At 40.2% G+C, this 20,056-nt stretch overlaps 1 protein-coding gene across 6 annotated transcripts; it reads right to left on the bottom strand.

The window, feature by feature from the left end:
* Positions 1-2,849: 2,849 nt before the first annotated feature.
* On the bottom strand, positions 2,850-8,418 carry LOC103704950 (serine/threonine-protein kinase AFC2-like). Of its 6 annotated transcripts, none has more exons than XM_008788485.3 (12): positions 8,152-8,418; positions 6,993-7,182; positions 5,863-5,889; positions 5,487-5,640; positions 5,333-5,381; positions 5,126-5,240; positions 4,725-4,816; positions 4,387-4,543; positions 4,217-4,281; positions 4,029-4,126; positions 3,811-3,913; positions 2,850-3,409 (listed from the first exon to the last, which is right to left on the bottom strand). In XM_008788485.3, exons 1-12 carry the CDS (start codon positions 8,212-8,214, stop codon positions 3,260-3,262), a joined length of 1,263 nt encoding a protein of 420 aa, XP_008786707.1. In that variant the 5' UTR covers positions 8,215-8,418; the 3' UTR covers positions 2,850-3,259. The 6 variants fall into 6 exon arrangements, with proteins under 6 accessions (XP_008786707.1, XP_008786706.1, XP_008786708.1 ...); XM_008788484.3 differs by having other exon boundaries at positions 6,993-7,188; positions 8,152-8,375; XM_008788486.4 differs by having other exon boundaries at positions 6,993-7,276; positions 8,152-8,374.
* Between the last annotated feature and the right edge of the window lie 11,638 nt (positions 8,419-20,056).

The following is a 20,056-nucleotide window of genomic DNA, read 5'->3' as shown; positions in this document are numbered from 1 at the left end:
AACAAGGAATGCGAAACCTAGTCGAACCGTCCGTTCTGCCCGTCCCCATTCGAAACAGGAATGCGGCCGCGACCTCGGTCTTTGCCCCCTGCCCCCCCTCCCCCCGGGGCTCTCCGCTGCTATCCGCCGCCCCTCGTTCACCTTTCTTTCTCCACTCGCTCTCTTTTTCTCTTCTCTTTCTCCGGCTCCGGTATTTTTCTCTATCGGTACGGGCTCGGCACGGTCCGTATCGACTTGTGCCGCCGGAGAACTGGTACGGTGCTCGGTATTGGTTCCTCCAACCTTACTCAAAAACAGATTGGCCTTTCAACCAAGAACAACTGCTGATGAAAAACTATGATAATTTTATATTTTCTGGTCTCAATCCATTTTTCCGCAAGTAGGAGAACTAAGTGATGTGGTTGTTTAATCTAAGCTTAGATCTTTGTTCTCATATGATGAGTAGATGACTGCAGCTCTAGTAAAATTACTTACTACCTATCTTGGCTTTTTGAATAAGATCGAGAAAGGAAATAAGGGGATAACTATGGGATTTTCCTGCAATTATTTCGACAGACAAATACTATATAATTTTGACTTGAAGTGCTATACCTATCTTAAACTGTACTTCAATAAAAATCATAAATCATTTTTGTAAACTCACTTTATATATTGTTCTCGATTTTTTTGTGGATCCCACTGTTTCTACATCGCTTCATGGCTGTGGTAAACAATGCCTTAAGATACAAAAAAATTTCTTCTTTCAATTGGTTTGTTTGTAACTCCTGTTACCGAGAGCATTTGTTCATTTCATGATGTGAAGCATTTATTAAACTAAATATAGCAACTTAGCTGGGATAAACTTTTTATTCCTTTCACTGCTCTAGGGTTTGGGCCATTTGGTGTGGGTTTTGTTTTATTTAACTGGGGTAGGTTTGACCCATGAAGTAAGACATGCCCAGTCGTATCACCATTTCATAAACCTGTAAGATTAGTGATTAAATATTTCATTCTTTTTTAAATTAGTCATGTTTACCATGTTTTGATGTACCAATAATTTATCACCCAAGGGGTTTAAGAGGAATTATATCACTTTTAAGTCAGATATTATCATGCAACTCAGACAGAATCCTTTAAAAAGTAGATCATTGTGTTTAGCACATTTGATGACCCTAAATCCATTACTATCCTGATTGTAGGACTCTCAAATGAGCAAACCATTAGAGAGTAGCCTGTGTTTGACTCCGTATTGAGCTTGAAAAGGATTGCTCTTTAAGAAATGAGGTAGGCCTGAGACTTGCCAAGCTTATTCATGGACTGAGAGGAGTCGCTTGTTCACCCAATCCTAGTAGCACATGTAAACGGGTCTTTCCAGAACTGGTTACAAAAATGGTGAAATTTTTTCGAGTTGCCAAGCAGCAAAGCAAATTTGCTTTTTCACCCGGCTGTGCCAAGAACATCTGAAAAAAATACAAGAATGCCATACAGCTGCTGCATTTTTCTTACTTATGCCTGTTATCAAATCAAACCTGAATTTATTGTGATAGAGAGGGTCAGGAGCCAGAGCAGTTATTGAACCACCTCTTCTCATTCCAACAAGCTCAAGACCCTATTTGGGGAAGCTTTTGGAGGGCCAATAAGCACTTTCTAGCCCTCCAAAAGTACTTTTAGATAAAAAATGGTGTTTGGTAAAATTTCCGAAAAGCTGTTTCAGCTTTTGCGGGAAGCTGAAAACAGCTTTTGGGGAGAAGCTCCAATTTGGAGCTTTCCGAAAATGCTATTTTCAGCTTTGTCGGAAAGCTGTATTTTTGACAAAAATGCCCATATTAAAATATAATAATTATATAGTTTGTTCCTTTATAAATCTAAAAATCTACTGGAGCCAAGAACCCTAGCCGTCAAACTCCCTTCCTCAAGAAAAATTGTTAGAGAGATAAATGGTCATTCAAAGGATGAAAAATTAATTTACACTAATAATTAAAATATTTTATACCTTTATTATTGTATTATACTATAAATATAATATTATATTACATTACATGATAATACATTAATATATTATTTTAAATAATTTAATATTATGTTATATTATGAAAAATTAATTTATACTAATAATTATAATATTTTATACCTTTATTATTGTATTATACTATAAATATAATATCATAATACATTAATATGTTATATTAAATAATTTAATTATGTTATATTATCCAAAATTAATTTACTCTAATAATTGTATTACTATTATGCTATATTATAATAATATTATTTTATATTATAATAATATTATACTATATCGTAAATTTATATATTAATATATGTTATGTTTTATTATGTTCTGCTGTATAATACTATGCAATGTTCTTTATGATAATTTTGTTATACAAAAGTATTCTCTCAGTTTGTTTACCAAACAAATGTTATAGTGCCACAGCATTTTACAAATGTAGTTACCAAACAGCTTTTTAAAACAGCTTATACTTCAGACAGCCCTACTTCCAACAGCTCTTCCAAACAAGGCCAAGTAGTCAGAGTTGAGGATGCTAAGGATAACTTATCAGACTTGGAGCTCCAACTGATCCTTCCAAGAACGTCCAATTAGACACACCGGCAAACACAGATAAAATGCATTGAGACCTGTTCTATTCGATACGATAGTCTCACTCAGCACCAAATATGTCAACGTAAATACCACAATTCAAGGAGACAAAGGTGTCAATATCGGCATAACGTTTCCATCACGTAGATATTTACTGGGTGCAGATTAATTACTTCAAGATTATTTTCTTGGCAAGTGTTCAATGGTTTTGCAAACACACCACCATCAGAGGATGTGAGACAACGCACATACAAATTTCCAAATGGAGAGAATTGTATCATCAGAGAGAAATTATAAAAAAACAATAGACTTCGCACTTCTATGACTTCAGCTATACACAAGGAAGTTGGGCAAATAAATTCTTCGAGCGACATGTACAACTTTGGCATGTGGAGTTTTATACTGTAAGCTGCCCATATCCTCTATACATAATTTTACAGGTACAAGTTATCCGAGAATATACTGGTTGCAAGGCCAGGCTTTGTGGTTGCAAGCAGCAACTCACTTGACTCATTTGCTGTCAGGTTACATGAACATACAATTTTTAGCACTTGGAAAAGAGCTAAGACACGCTACCTATTTCCAGTCTGTACTCCTGTTCTTTGGTGCATCAGAAACCAGAACACAGGTGTGATGCAAACAGCCTCTGAATTATGCTACATCACATGCTTAACATGACTAGGACCTCTGAAGACAAATCCTGGTGAAGAAGGGATGCCTGAGAGCTTCGTGAGCTGCCAACCTCTCTTCAGGGTTGTATCTAAGAAGGCCTTGTAAGAGATCAATAAGATCCCCTGCTGAATGGTCCACATGCTTCATTACTAGGTTCTGCAAAAGGTTGAAGCCTAATGAAACCAAATCTAAAGAAGATAATAGAATCTCTTACAAAAAGCAGATATGGTTACATAGACTGAAGATGACTACAATTGACGAGCAAAAGAAACAAACACTAAAAGCAGCAGCCACAAAATAAAGCACCTCCATGAGGAAATTTGTTTTGTAACAAAATTTGTTTAATAACTAAATTATAAATGTTTCTTCAAGTTTCCTGAATACTTTCACCATATTAAAAGCATTCTAAAGCTCAGCTCCGAGTCTTTATTTCTTATCGATTGCTTCCAAAATTAGGTCGAAACACTGATTTTGATGAACAAGGTATTATTTACAGGACAGTTCGCCCCCTATTACCAGTCTAAAGAATAGTATGTTCATATTTTTTTTCACTGTACCTGAAGCCGAGAAAGTCTCCAAACAGCCTGTATGCTCTCCCTTGAGGTTGCACCCTCAGGCCAGTTCAGGCGGCCTCTTCTAACGAATTTTTCAGCATGCCGGCTAAAAGAAAACCAGGAAACAGGGAAGAAAGAAGATTCAGCAAAGTAGAAAACATGATGTTTCATCATGCTGCAATAGGTTAACAACAAAGCAGAAAAAATTTAATGATACTAACTCAGCTCTTCTCAGCATGTGCTGGGGCAAAGGTCCTAATACTCTCTCCATCATGGCCAAGTGCTCCAAGTTCTCATGGGTCTGAAATAGTGTTTCCCCCTGCAGCAATGTTTCCAGAGTTTAAAACTTCACCATAAGCATCCAAGTTACTTCAAAAAAATAATATAAACATGAACACAACGAACATACTGAGCAAAGTTCAACAAGAATACAACCAATACTCCATATATCGCAGGGATAACTCCAGCCAAGTCCTGAAGGCAATGCAACAAACAGTTATCAGACAAAAGTATACACTAAAAAGTAAATGATAACAAAAAAAGAGAAAAGTAAATGATTATAAAAAAAGAGCAACTTACCCAAGATAACCTCGGGAGCCCGATAATGCCTTGTGGATACAACGTAGCGATGGTCTTGGTGATCATAAGTTGTACTTCCAAAATCTATTACCTTGATAGCACTTGATTTGGGCAACAACCTGAATAAGGAGACATCCTTTGGAGGGCTGATTGAAACCTGCCGAAGGAATTAATAAATTAGTCAGTATAATTGATTCCAATGATATTGAGTACAGAAGGTAAAAGAACAGTCCAACCCATGAAGAACATAGTTACATATAGTACCAGCATTAGAATTCAGAACTAAGAACTCAAAATACTAAATTTAAACTAGATCAAAAGGTTGCAAAAGACAATACCTTGTAGTCAGGGACTTTAATGTACTCTGGCGAAACAAGAAGGATGTTCTCAGGCTTTAAATCAGTGTGAATGAGGCGCATAGCATGCATAACTGCAAAGAGGCATATTAGAAAAAGAAAAAGGAATACACGATGAAAAAAATTAAGAGATACTGATTACATATAAGTCAGAAAGAAGAAGAAAACAAAGTTTGCTGGAGATGAGTCCCAGTATAGCAGGTAATATAACATGGCAAACCCACCTATTACTACAATATTAAGACCTTAAGCACCTAGATCCCCATAGAACAGTGACGAGACCTCCAAAAAAAGATCATGCAGAAAAAGAACATAGCAGTATACTAGACTAGAAGAATATCAAAGCAGATAGATAAATCATTTGAGGGGTATTGACTACACACATGCTACACATTCCAACAGTTGTCTGGCAAGATCACGAACTAGATCGATGGGAAATGAGCGAAAACCATTTTTCCGTAGAAAATCGTATAAGCTTGGCCCAAGCTTCTCAAAGACCTGTTAAAATCACTTAGATTTGCTGATATGATTTAACCCCCAATACTATTTTAGAAATTGGGGAAGTCATCATAAATCAATCATATACTTACAATACAGATATGGTTACGGTAGTCAAACCAGTTCCTTATTTGCACACAACTGCAAAAATACACCAGCTTACACATGTATACCTTAAGCCCAGTAGAATGCCAACTAAATGAAAAGCGCAGAAAGTAAGCAACATAACTAAATGAAAGGACTTACCGACTCCCATTCTTATCACATGTCCCAAGCTGTTGAAGCATGTCAATCTCTATCATGGCAGCCTCCCGATACTTCTTAATGCCACGGACAATTTTAATTGCTACCATTTCTTTCCTTTCTCTATCCCAACATTCCAAAACCTGGCCAAATGTACCTAATATAGATCATAAAAAGAGACATCAGACATTTGAACTGAATGACAAAAGAATCAAGATCAAAGCTTTCAAGACCATATACATATATACAATTGGAAGATTCTGACAACATGAGTCAATAAATGTTTTCCTAAAAAACATACAGAAACTGCAAATTCATAAACTTGAATCTCATTAATAATTAAAAAACATTGAATAAGATTATCAGGTTCTGGACTTACCTTCACCCATTTTACTGTGAATCTTATCTGCAAACAAAGCACAAAAAAAATATTAACGTCAGAATGCAATGCTTCAAAGTTGCAAGCAAAACAATCATGATCCTTGACCACCCAACTATCCTAGTGTAACCATAAAATAAATAAAAGTAGAAAATTAAGTAGAAACAAGATGCCTCTAGCATACGAAACTAGAGTTCTGTTTCAATTGAGTGCTGTTTAACATCTCAGAATTTAATAGAAAGTGTTATAATCTTCATTGCATATAAGTACCTCCACATAAAAGCAATTGATGGTTACTCATGGGATCATTTTGGTTGATATAAATTAAAAACAGAAGAGATTAATGACAGCACTAGTGCCAACAAAATCACAAAAGTAGTATTATTATTGTTTACGCAAAAGGCTTTCTTAGTGAAAGCACTGCTCATATTGGTATTGGCCACTCGCAGGTATGATATAAAGTGATATCTTGGTCAAATTAGACAGATAAATCCCAAGATATCTGCTGATATGATTTATTAATACTGGGCAATGTTCTCATCTTTTTTTATATCTTAAATGTTTTGTATGCAAATATCAAAAACGATGCCCAATGGCAGTAGTTATCTCTGTTTTTATTTACTACATTCCAGTAATTCATTTTCTATATGTCTGCTGAGATCTCAAAATAGATCAGTTCTTTTTAATTTTTCAAGCCCTTTTCCATATCAACTGAGACAAACTGAGATCTCAGTTCATCAGCCACTTACCAAGATTGTCTGATATCTTGGTTTTTCGTAGCCTGAATTTAAGAAGAATTAAAATCTTTTGATGTATAGGGGACATTAACTTAGATTTGATGCTTGTGTTAATTCAGACATGTTATCTGTGACAACAAAGACAGCATAGCACACATTTAGAGGACATGAAGGAGAAAATTAAAATGTTGGAGTATCCGTTACTACACAGAACAAAATTAGAACTTTTCAAAATCAGTTAACCAAAAAGCGTTAATAGAAAAATAGAGTATTCCATTTCATCTAGAAAACATAAAACCAAATTTCTTTTAATCAATTGCAAGAAACAGAATTTTATGAGCGGTTAATCTAGCATGAAATAGAAATTTGCCAGTGGTGATCAAGTGAAATTACAGCGAGAGGTCAAATTCTCTCCAAGTGCAAACATGTAATGCCCATCTTTATCATCTTCTCTCCAAGGGGGGGAAGCATATCGAGCCACTCCCTTTGCATACTGAGAAGAACTAGCATGGTCTGAAGGAGAAGACCCCGAAGACACCAAGCTTGTCACTTCTCCAACTCCTTGCCCACATAACATTCCTATCTGATCCTACACACAACCATCCATTTATTTCTCCAACCCAACAAACAAAATCATTATTTACCCTCTTGCCTTCAAACTTGTTTCCCAAAAGAGCCTATTTCAGTAAATGAGCAAAACATCATTAATAAACTACACACAACACCTAGTCATATGGTCTAAAATATGAAGCACGAGATCAATTAATTTTAAGCAGGAAAAAATAACACTATATTTTAAAGTTTGCTTTTCTGGCTTGTCATCCAATAGTGAATCAGACCTCAGGATATTCATGCATAAAGACCACAAGCCTGATCATGTCCTCCACGATCAACAAACCGCACGATCATATTTTTAATACTCATTTTAATTAGATCACTGACATTATGTTTCTTCATTATATAATAACCGTAAAGATCAAAAACTTTGCCAGACTAAAGTCAGAGCATAATCCTTAAAATACAACTATTAATGATGTCAGAATTCATAGCATCATAAACGAAATCAAAAAAGTATGGCCTGCAGCTAAAACAAACCCTTGAAAGATAACCTAAAAGGCATACAAAAATATCAGAATTTTCTCCGAAAACGATTTGTTATAACTTCAAAATAACAGATCAGTCAAAAACTATATCGTTATAACAAATCCAAAACCTACGTATCAGATCTAAAATTAATGCAAATCCTACTTATCAGATCTAAAGCATACGACTCGTCAATTCAACAAATCAAAAAAACGAAACAGATCGGACAAATCTTAAAGGTAAGATGCAGCAAAAATCTTGGATCATGGAATCAATCATTAAAAAATATCAGGACGACTAGATACGACTAGATCTAAAAGTAAATACATCAGATCCTCACCAGATCCACCAGAGAAATCAGAAGATCTAGAAGAATTTCAGCGGAAAAAAACAAGATTATGAAATAAATCTATAGAATAAAAGAAGAAATAAAAGGGATCAAGAAGGGTAAAAGGGGTGGTCGTAAGACCTTAAGGTCCTGGGGGCCGACATCCCAACCCAACCTCGGCCTCTTTCTGGGGCGCCGATCCATGCTCGAGTGGGGTAGCTCCACCTCCACGATCGATTCGAAGAACCAGATAAAGAAAAAGGAAAAAATCTCTTTGCAGAGCAAACCCTAACCCTAACAAGGACAGGACGAGTACGGGGGGATCTAGAACCGCCGCTGCTCCTCTTTCGTAAAAAGCCGAACCCACTCTCGTTCACCCCCAAGTTATAAACCCACTCTCCTTCGCCCCCAAGTTATAAACCCACTCTGAACGCAGGTGAGGTGGCATTTTCTTTGAGCCGAGTTCCGGTTCTCGGGAAATATATATACACATTCACCCACATATATATATATATATATATATATATATATATATATATATATATATATATATATATATATATATATGTATATATATATATATGTATATATATATGTATGTATGTATGTATGTATGTATGTATGTATGTATGTATGTATGTATGTATGTATCTATCTATGTATATATATATCTATGTATGTATGTATGTATGTGTATATATATATCTATGTATGTACGTACGTATGTATGTATGTATGTGTGTGTGTGTGTGTGTATATATATGTATGTATGTATGTGTGTGTACACACACATACATATATACATATATATACACACACACAAATACATATATACATAGATATATACATATATGTATATACATATCTATATGTGTATATATATATGTATATATATGTATATATATACATATATATATACATATATACATGTATATATATACATATTGTTGCTGGAAATTGGACCCGGGGGCAATCTTCGGTCGAAGAGAGGGAGCGGATGTGAGTCCTCACGGCGGGGCGGTGGTCCGTCGGCGGGCGGCGTCCTATGTCTGGGTGCCTGCACACGAACCGGTGGCCGGGTTTTCCGGCGCCGGCCCTCCGACGGTCAAGTCAGTGAGGGGGGCAAATAGTATGGAGAAGGAAGATAAACAGTGAATTTTTGGGGGTACCAATGTCCTTCCCCCCTTGAGAGGCCAAGGCTCCCTTTTATATGCGGGGGTCGGTTTACCTGTGATGTAACAGGGAGAGGCCGTAGTATGGCTCGGCATGTTGTTCAGGTCGGTGCTCGGTCAGGCGAATCATTGCACTGATGTTGGCGGTATGGCCGAGATCAGAGACTTATCATAGTCGACTAGACCCTGCTGGGTCGATTTGCCGTGGAGAGCTGGGGATCCGTAGATGTCAGGAGCCATGCGCATTAATGGTGGAGTAAGCCGGAGATCCGCATTAATGGTGGAGTAAGCCGGAGATCCGCATTAATGGTGGAGTAAGCCGGAGATCCGCATTTATTGTTGAGTGTGCCGGAAGATTGCAGCGGCCATGCGCAATAAATGCCGGAGGGATGTTAGAGTACGGTCCTCGGACATCGGGGTTTCTCTTAGGTCGGAGGTCTCGGGGTCGGTCGTCTCGTGGCCGAGCGTTCCGAGGTCGGACGCCGACTTCTGCTGTCCGGGGTCGGAGGTTGTACGGCTTCTCTGGGGCATTTATGTCATTTGGGGGGAAATTTTATTCTCCCCAACACTACCCCCCGACTTCCGAGTTCGAGCAGCTTGTGGGGCTCGGACGTGGGAAGTAAAATATGTCACTAAGGTTGGGGGGAAGGTCTCGCCCGCCCCCTTGTGCTTTCCGGAGTCTTCATGGTGAGATATGCGCCCTCGTCTCGAGGCTGCTTTATTCGGTGAGCTAATGATGGGGCTCGTATCATCATGCTTCTTGAATCGCCAGGATCATTTTACGGCGGATTAATGAGGGGGGACCTCGAGCTCGTCGAGGCGATGTCTCGATTCCGTAATCGACGCTTCTGGCTCATTAATGAGTGTGCCGTTACGGGGTTTGAAACGGACACGCGGCGCGGCCCGAGGTCGGACGCTTTCGATTTCATGTTACTGGATCATAATTCCGAAGAAGTGGAGGCCTCATCGGGGCTCCACGTGTCCCAGATCTTATTAAACGAGGGGAGCGGGGGTTACGTCCGCTCGTTCCTCAGGACGATTTGATTCTGTGGACCCATGATGAGGCCCCGAGATCCGATGGGACAACGCTTCGATTTCGTATCCGATTTATTAAACCGGAGTGAATACGGTGCCTCGGCTTCCGAGGTCGACACGTGGCGCAACTCGGTCGGGGGGATGAGAACCGACCCCGTCGATCTGGGCCGTCAGGGGGGTCCATATAAATCCCACGAGTCTGCCCTAAAGGTCTTGCTTGGCTGCCTCTTATTTTCGTCGTCTTTCCCCCCTGCTTCCTCCCTCAGCTGAATCTTGCTGGTGGTGCCCGGAGCGATTTCCGGCAATGTCCAGTAGGTTTTCTTCCTGTTTTCACTAGGGTTTCCTCTTTTTTCCTCCTCGTCAACTTCCATTTTCTACTCTTAATTTTTGCTCCACTCTTCCGTGAGAATGGGTTCCAGTCCCGAAGAGGTTGGGTCGAGTCTGTCGGGAGAGGAGCTGGAATTAATCCGCTCCCGCTTCTTCTTCCAGCCCGGGTTTCGCCTTGAAACCGCAGGGCCGGAAGACAGGGTGACGCAGCCGCCCCCAGGTCGGGTCGCGGTCTACCGCGAGACACTTTGGGCGGGCCTGCGTTTTCCTGCCCATGAGTTTGTGAGCGACTTACTGGCCGAGTACCAGCTCGTCCCGGCGCAGTTAGCTCCGAACTCATGGAGGACCATAATCGGGTTTTTATCCCTGTGCCTCGGGCACGGGATCCCGATTTCGGTAGGCCTTTTTCGTCGGTGTTTTCTGTTAAAGAAAAACCCGGCGGACGTAGGGTGGTTGTACTTCGCCTTTCGGGGCGGTATGTCACTCTTCCGGGGCGCCCCTTCCTCGATCCACGAGTGGAAGAGGAAGTTTTTCTTTCTGGCGTCTGTGGCGCCTTGGGGGTTTGAGCCGAGGTGGGGACACCCACGGCTGAAGGCCCTCAACAGACTCTCCGAGCCCACGGGGAGGGAGCTGAGGATCCTAGACTCTGTGCGAGCCCTCGGGAGGGGCAACGACCTGACCGAGCTCCTGCGGCAGGACGCCCTGGCGAGCGTGGGTCTGAGCTCGGCGCGCCCCGAGGGTAAGGGCGGCTACGTTATTTTCATTCTTTGTCTTTCGCTTTTACTGCCACTGGCCTGACACTTAACAAAATTTTTGATTTCAGATATTCCCCGTATGCCGACCAGTAACACGTCGCTTTTTTCCCGCCTGAGGAGGCGGGAGGCCGAGGCCGGGGGGGCTAATCCCCAGCCTCGGAGGAGGGCGAGGACAGACGGCGCTTCCTCGTCGGCCGGGACGAGTGGCCCCGAGGCGGGGGCCCCTGCGGCCGACCCGAGGCGGGAGCGGGTGGTCAGTGGTGCGGGCCCATCGTGTTAGGGTTTTCCAGTGCCCTAGGGCGCAGCGGAAGATACGGGATTATAAAATTTTCTTATAAAACCCATTATATGAAACCCTAATAAGCCAAGATCGCCTTAATAGTATAACCAAATAATATAAAAAATATAATCTTGGTATAGAAGAATACCTATCACGCTATATCCAATATATCTGAAGATGTCCTAAGGTGCCCAAATGTTCACCCTCCGATGTTGATCCACACAGGAATGGGTTCAAGACTCTAGCTCCACCAAAACTTGATTCTAATTGTTCAATCCTTCCAAAGGATTTAATTGGCTGATTTTCCTTCACTTCCTTCTTCCTTTCTACCTCTAAAACATTCACTAGCCTTTTTGTCCTAAAGAAGACCCTCTTGTCTTGGGTTAGGACAAAAGAGAGAGGCTTGTAAGAAAGAAGGGATAAGGGAGAGAGAAGGAGAGGCTTTTTCTTGGATGATCTTTAGAACCCCAAGGCACCTCCTTATTTATAAGAGATGGAGGGATGCATCATAAAGGGATGCATCCCATCCACACACCTCATCATGATGAGGCATGTGCCAAGAGATGCATCCCATCATGATGGGGTGCTAAGGAGAAGGGTGTATCAACTTCTTTCTCACATCTCCCTCTTAAATCCTGATGATCCAAGGGCCCAAATGCAGTGAACCAAAGCCAATGGTCCAGATCTAGGCGCCATCTAATGGTCCAGATCAGGGCATCATCATCCAGGGTGCCATCCAGTGGTCCAGATTCAGGCGCTGAGCAACGGTCCAGATCTTTCATCCAGAGAGCCATCCAGTGGTCCAGATTCAGGCGCTGAGCAACGGTCCAGATCTTTCATCCAGAGAGCCATCCAGTGGTCCAGTTTCAGGCGCTAACCAGTGGACCAGATCCTTCATCCAGGAAGCCATCCAATGGTCCAGATGAAGGCGCCAACCAGTGGACCAGATCCTTCATCCAGGAAGCGATCCAATGGTCCAGAAGTGAAGGCCCTATCAAACCCAATCCAATTGGGTTTAACCAACTTAAAGAAAACATTAAACCTAATCAAATCAGGTCTAATTAAAGCCAAATGGGTTTCAACTCTTGGCTAACCCATATTAGGTCATGATCTAATCATATTAGATCAACCTAATCTAAGAATCATATTCGAATTTAATTCGAATCAGGAGCTAGGGTTTGCAACACGTGCTAGCATGTTCATCTTGCAAACATGATCTAATCCAATTAGACCCTTGATCAATTCCCTTGTGTGTGACCCATTGGGTTCCTTATCTTAGCCAGCAGTAGGTGCAGGTGCAAGTTGACCTAACCTGATTAGAATACCTCTAATCCAATTTAGGTTCAATTTAGTGCTAAACCTGACTTAGCAATCAGAACCTTTCTGATGCTTTGATCTAATCAAACTCTTTGATCCGATCAACCCACAAGACATGATTGACGTCTAGCAACGTATCATGTCTACCCGGAAGATGAGGAATGTATTGGACAAATCCAAACATACCCTTCAGTGGAAAGTTACTGTGCAATTCAATCCCTCAGTCATACTACATCCTGAATAAGTGCTCGAGTATGGATCAATATCAAACTCAATCACTTATTCATGTCTCTCTCAATCTTTTATATGATAATTCAAACAATGAAACATTAGAAACTCTTTCTAATATTCATTTTGCTTTGATCAAAGGCTTCTTGAATCATCATAAGATTAGAGTAAGTAGGATGTTACCTTCTCTTACTAGAAGTGACTGATTCCTTGTTGACCTACTCACAACCTTCGTACAAAATCCACCATATCCAGAATACCCCGTACACAACGCAATGTCGTGAATGAGGGTAAACCAAAACATAGCTTCAAGTGCACAAGGTACCATGGTGATCTCAGGTCTAAGGATCACTTGCACAACTCCCACTATGAGAACCATCTTTTGATAATTAAGTAAGAATCCATAAGATGTTCTCATGGCTGGTCATTTCAGTGAACTCATTCCTCTAATGAGCACCCACATCTTTGTATTAGTGTCTCACACAAGTGATTGTGAGATCAATCACCCTCTACATTGAGCATACATAAGATGTGCCAGTCTTTCCGGTAATATTGATCCCCGACTCAATATACCAATTTGACTGGGAATATTCTAAATTAGGATTTTAGGATTTTAGGTCTCACTGGTATGATCTCATCATAACCCTAAAACCAATGTCCTAATTTATGGGGTTCATCATCCAATAATAAAATAGATAAGCAGCAAATGATGAAACACAATGCCTTTATTGATATATATCGAGTGTCAAAGTACATGATTTGGAGGATTACAAAGAGAAACCCATCAAATGATTGGCTTATAGGGCATCTACTCTTTCAATCTCCCACTTGCACTAAAGCCAATCGCCCTTATATTTTAACCCCATACAATCGAGGTGACGATTGAATTGCTGCTGTGGTAGAGCTTTAGTAAATGGGTCTGCTATATTGTTCTTTGTGTCTACTCGTTCAATCTTGACGTCTTGTCTTTCGATTATCTCTCGAACAAGGTGGAAGCGTCTCAAAATGTGCTTGGATCTATGATGAGACCTTGGTTCCTTAGCTTGTGCAACTGCTCCAGTGTTATCGCAATAAACTGGGACTGGTCCGGCAATCTCAGGAACTACACCCAGCTCTGTGATGAACTTCTTCATCCAGACTGCTTCCTTAGCAGCTTCACTAACAGCTATGTATTCTGCCTCAGTAGTTGAGTCAGCTACAGTTTGCTGTTTGGAACTTTTCCAACTCACAGCTCCACCATTCAAAGTGAAGATATATCCAGAGATTGGCTTGCTATCATCTGGATCAGATTGAAAGCTAGAATCTGAATAGCCTTCTAGTTTCAATTCTGATCCTCCATAAATCAGAAAAACATCTCTAGTCCTTCTCAAGTATTTGAGAATGCTTTTCACAATTTTCCAATGATCCTCCCCGGGATCTGCCTGAAATCTACTTACCATACCCAAGGCATAAGCTACATCAGGCCTGGTACATAACATAGCATACATGATCGACCCTACTGCCGAAGCATAGGGAATAGAACTCATTCTATTCCTCTCTTCAGATGTCTTAGGAGACATCTTCCTAGAGAGTTGTATGCCATGTCCTATGGGTAAGAAACCTTTCTTACTTCCATCCATGTTGAACCTCTTCAGCACATTATCAATGTACCTAGACTGGGACAAACCTAGCATCCTTTTAGATCTATCTCTATAGATCCTTATACCAAGTATATAGGATGCTTCACCCAAGTCTTTCATGGAAAATTTCTTTGATAGCCAAGTCTTGACCGATTGCATCATTGGAACATCATTTCCAATGACCAATATATCGTCCACATATAATATCAAGAAGACAATAGCACTCCCACTAGTCTTCTTGTACACACAAGGTTCATCTATATTTTTAATGAAGCCAAACTCTTTGACTATCATGTCAAAATGGATGTTCCAACTTCTAGATGCCTGCTTTAATCCATAAATGGATTTCTTAAGCCTACATACTTGATTTGCTCTCCCTCTTGAGACAAATCCCTCTGGCTGTGTCATATAGACCTCTTCCTCAAGGTGACCATTAAGGAAGGCGGTTTTGACATCCATCTGCCAGATCTCATAATCATAGTATGCAGCTATAGCAAGCATAATCCGAATAGATTTGAGCATAGCTACTGGCGAAAAAGTTTCATCATAATCAATGCCTTGTTTTTGCCTGAAACCTTTTGCCACTAGCCTGGCCTTGTAGGTTTCTACTTGGCCATCAGCTCCTATCTTCTTCTTGTATACCCATTTGCACCCTATTGGAATCACTCCCTCAGGTGCATCAACCAAAGTCCACACTTGGTTTGTATACATAGATTCTATCTCGGATTTCATGGCGTCCAACCATCTGTCAGAGTCCCTACTCTTGACAGCTTCCGAATAGGTCAGAGGGTCATCGTTATCAACGATGTGGGCTTCATCATTCTCAATGATAAATCCATACCTCTCAGGTGCATTTCGCACTCTTTCTGACCTTCGAAAAGGAGTAGTGTGTAGTGGCTGTACCTCTTCCATGGGTACATCTGGTTGAGGATTATTATGTGTCTCACCTTGTAGGTCTTGAACTTCATCAAGTTCAATTCTTCTATCCTTGCCCTTTTCTAAAAAAAACTCTTTTTCCAAGAAAGTGGCATGCCTAGCAACAAATACCTTTTGTTCGGTAGGATTATAGAAGATATATCCTAAACTGTCTTTAGGATAACCTACAAATATACATTTGTCCGATCTAGCACTTAGCTTATGTCCAAAATTTCTTTTGACATAAGCATGACAACCCCATATCTTAAGATACTTAAGATTAGGTTTTTTTCCTTTCCATATCTCATATGGAGTGCTAGATACAGACTTAGATGGTACTCTATTTAATACTAATGCAGCAGTTTCTAGGGCATGTCCCCAGAAGGAAATTGGAAGATTTGTGAAGCACATCATGGACCGTACCATATCTAATAAGGTACGATTCCTTCTTTCAGCTACACCATTTAATTGTGGCGTATATGGAGGTGTCCATTCAGAGAGTATACCCTTTAATTTAAGATAGTCTAAAAATTCACTAGAAAGGTATTCTCCTCCTCGATCAGATCGAAGGATTTTAATACACTTTCCAGTTTGTTTTTCGACCATACTTTGATACTCTTTAAATTTATCAAAGGCTTCGGATTTATGTTTCATTAGATACACAAAACCGAACCTTGATAAGTCATCAGTAAATGTGATGAAGTAAGAGTATCCATCTCTAGCTTGAGTTGACATAGGACCGCACACATCAGTGTGTACGAGTTCTAACAACTCACTTGCCCTTTCTCCATGTCCCGAGAATGGAGACTTGGTCATTTTTTCCATAAGACAAGATTCACAAGTTCCTAATGATTCAAAATCATAAGGGTCAAAGAATTTATCTTTATACAACTTATGTAACCTTGTCTCACTAATATGACCTAATCGGTAATGCCAGAGGAGGGTATTATTAATATTTTCTCTTTTTCTTTTATTATCTTTGCCAATATGAAACATAACATTATTAAGACATAATACTAAAAGACCATTTTCCATAATGCCATGACAATAATACTCATTAGATAAAGAAATAGAGCAACCATTGCTCTTTCCATTTATTTCGAATTCTTTCTTAAGCAACAAAGGAATTGAAATTACATTTCTAATGATTTTTGGCATAAAATAACAGTCTTCTAGCTTCAAGAACTTTCCGGAGGGTAGCTCCAGTATGTAGGTGCCAACAGCTTCAGCCTGGATGGATTCTCCTCCAGCGCCATATAGCTCGAAGTCACCTTTCTTCAGTCTTCTAATTTTCTGCAGTCCATGCAAAGATTTGCATATGTGAGAACCACAACCGGTATCCAATACCCATGAATTAGAATCAGAAGAACTTAATGTCATATTGGCATGTAATAAAAACATACCTTTTGATGCAACACTTGCATCAGGCTTCACACTTGCAAGAAAGCTCTTGCAGTTCCTTTTCCAATGCCCCGTCTTGCCACAGTGGAAACAGGTACCGGGTCCAGAGATTTTCTTTCCCTTCTTCTTTTTGATGCGACTCTTAGGGTTTAGTTTTTTCTTTGAACCCTTGTTGCCCGACTTCTTCTTTGAGCTCTCACCAACAAGAAGGATCGGACCCTTGTCCTTCTTGATGTGAGACTCTGCTATTTTCAGCATATTTAGAAGCTCAGGCAGGGAGGAATTCAGTTTGTTCATGTGATAATTCACGACAAACTGCGAGAATGAGTCGGGTAGTGATTGCAGGATCAAATCCTGACTGAGCTCACTGTCCATAGCAAAACCAAGTTGACTTAATCGAGTGATTAAGTCTATAACCTTTAAACAGTGGTCTTGCACAGACGATCCCTCGATCATTCTAGCACGGAACAACTGTTTAGATATCTCATATCTAGCAGTTCTGCTCTGCTCACCATATAGCTCCTTTAAGTTAAGGAGTATGGAGTGAGTATCCATGCTATCATGCTGCCTCTGCAATTCATTATTCATAGAAGCAAGCATGATACATTTGACAGTCAAACTGTCATTTTTCCACATACGATATGTGGCCAATTCCTCCTCAGTTGCATCTTCCCCTGCTGACCCTAGGTCAGGGGTTTCAAGAATGTAGGAAAGTTTTTCTTGTGTGAGAACAATCTTTAAATTCCTCAACCAATCCACATAGTTGGGACCAGTCAATTTGTTTGTATCTAAGATACCTCTAAGTGAGAGTGAAGATGCCATTTTTGCAGAATTAATCTATAATTACAAAGAACACTAATATAAGCAGACCAATCATGATGACATGTATTCAATCAGACAAGGACTTTTATCTAATTGTTACTCCCACTATTTTTATCGAATATCATAACCCTCAAGTATGATGAACGAGAAAATACTAATTTTCTTAGTGGGGTTGAGATCCAAATTTCTTATAAAAGACCTTGTGGGAATCACAACAAGCCCTTATAAGTTCAAAGGTAGGAAACTCTTTCCAATTGCATCCAATGCAATTCCCAACTTTATTCTGTCCTCTAGCACACATATAGTCTTGTGGGAATCACAACAAACTATTGTGTCTAGTTAAGTCAAACCCTTCATTTTTATACAGTCATATTTGAATAATGCTGCCCTTGTGGGAATCACAACAAGGCAACATATTAAAATATGCCATATGCATCATATGCACCAAGATATTACAATATCAATCCCTAATACTAGCCTTGTGGGAATCACAACAAGCTAGCGTAGATATTGACATAATAATATCTAAGCATGAAGGAAGGACCTTTATAGTGTTATATCAGCAATTAGCTTTTCCATGGAGGTCAATCAAATAGTTGGCCAGGTAAGCAGATGGGAGGCTCTCCTTACTTAGTAAGGTCCTAATTAAATAACCACCTGTAGCCTCTTTCCTAGACACCAACTTAGTCAATTGATTCAGAATGGCTCAGCTTAAAGCAATTAACACTACGACTTAATTATGAATTTAGTGAGGGCTTTCAAATAGTAGTATCTTACTAACATTAAGCTCAACCATAAAAGACAATCAAATAATTGGCCAGGAAAGCAGGTGGGAGGCACCCCTCACTCAGAGAGTGAGGTCCTAATTAAGTAACCACCTGTGGCTTCCTTCCTAGACACCAACTGAGTCGATTGTTTCAGAATGGGTCAGCCCAAAATTTTCATACTACTATATTGGTCTCATTGCACATTCTATAATTTAGTACTAGCAATTATACTGTGCTACAACATGAATATAACACTATCTCATAGCATAAACTAATCATGCATACAAACAACCTAGCTATCTCATAGCATCAAGATAATAGCATGTATTATCATTTGGTTAAACTGATTAAGGGTGGCTCTGATACCACTGTTAGGGTTTTCCAGTGCCCTAGGGCGCAGCGGAAGATACGGGATTATAAAATTTTCTTATAAAACCCATTATATGAAACCCTAATAAGCCAAGATCGCCTTAATAGTATAACCAAATAATATAAAAAATATAATCTTGGTATAGAAGAATACCTATCACGCTATATCCAATATATCTGAAGATGTCCTAAGGTGCCCAAATGTTCACCCTCCGATGTTGATCCACACAGGAATGGGTTCAAGACTCTAGCTCCACCAAAACTTGATTCTAATTGTTCAATCCTTCCAAAGGATTTAATTGGCTGATTTTCCTTCACTTCCTTCTTCCTTTCTACCTCTAAAACATTCACTAGCCTTTTTGTCCTAAAGAAGACCCTCTTGTCTTGGGTTAGGACAAAAGAGAGAGGCTTGTAAGAAAGAAGGGATAAGGGAGAGAGAAGGAGAGGCTTTTTCTTGGATGATCTTTAGAACCCCAAGGCACCTCCTTATTTATAAGAGATGGAGGGATGCATCATAAAGGGATGCATCCCATCCACACACCTCATCATGATGAGGCATGTGCCAAGAGATGCATCCCATCATGATGGGGTGCTAAGGAGAAGGGTGTATCAACTTCTTTCTCACATCTCCCTCTTAAATCCTGATGATCCAAGGGCCCAAATGCAGTGAACCAAAGCCAATGGTCCAGATCTAGGCGCCATCTAATGGTCCAGATCAGGGCATCATCATCCAGGGTGCCATCCAGTGGTCCAGATTCAGGCGCTGAGCAACGGTCCAGATCTTTCATCCAGAGAGCCATCCAGTGGTCCAGATTCAGGCGCTGAGCAACGGTCCAGATCTTTCATCCAGAGAGCCATCCAGTGGTCCAGTTTCAGGCGCTAACCAGTGGACCAGATCCTTCATCCAGGAAGCCATCCAATGGTCCAGATGAAGGCGCCAACCAGTGGACCAGATCCTTCATCCAGGAAGCGATCCAATGGTCCAGAAGTGAAGGCCCTATCAAACCCAATCCAATTGGGTTTAACCAACTTAAAGAAA

The sequence above is a fragment of the Phoenix dactylifera genome, chromosome 10 (genome assembly GCF_009389715.1).
Source record: "Phoenix dactylifera cultivar Barhee BC4 chromosome 10, palm_55x_up_171113_PBpolish2nd_filt_p, whole genome shotgun sequence".
Taxonomy (NCBI): domain Eukaryota; kingdom Viridiplantae; phylum Streptophyta; class Magnoliopsida; order Arecales; family Arecaceae; genus Phoenix; species Phoenix dactylifera.
The sequence above is the reverse complement of the archived record's forward strand: the minus strand, read 5'-3'. Positions and strand labels throughout refer to the sequence as shown.

Bases quoted from the DNA above. Each gene is read 5' to 3' on its own strand.
- LOC103704950 (XM_008788484.3), bottom strand. From the start codon at position 8,214: ATGGATCGGCGCCCCAGAAAGAGGCCGAGGTTGGGTTGGGATGTCGGC. The intron at 7,189-8,151 runs GTCTTACGACCA...GGTTGTGTGTAG, and splicing joins TCGGCCCCCAGGACCTTAAG to GATCAGATAGGAATGTTATG. The intron at 4,282-4,386 runs GTAAGTTGCTCT...CATTGCCTTCAG, and splicing joins GGCTCCCGAGGTTATCTTGG to GACTTGGCTGGAGTTATCCC.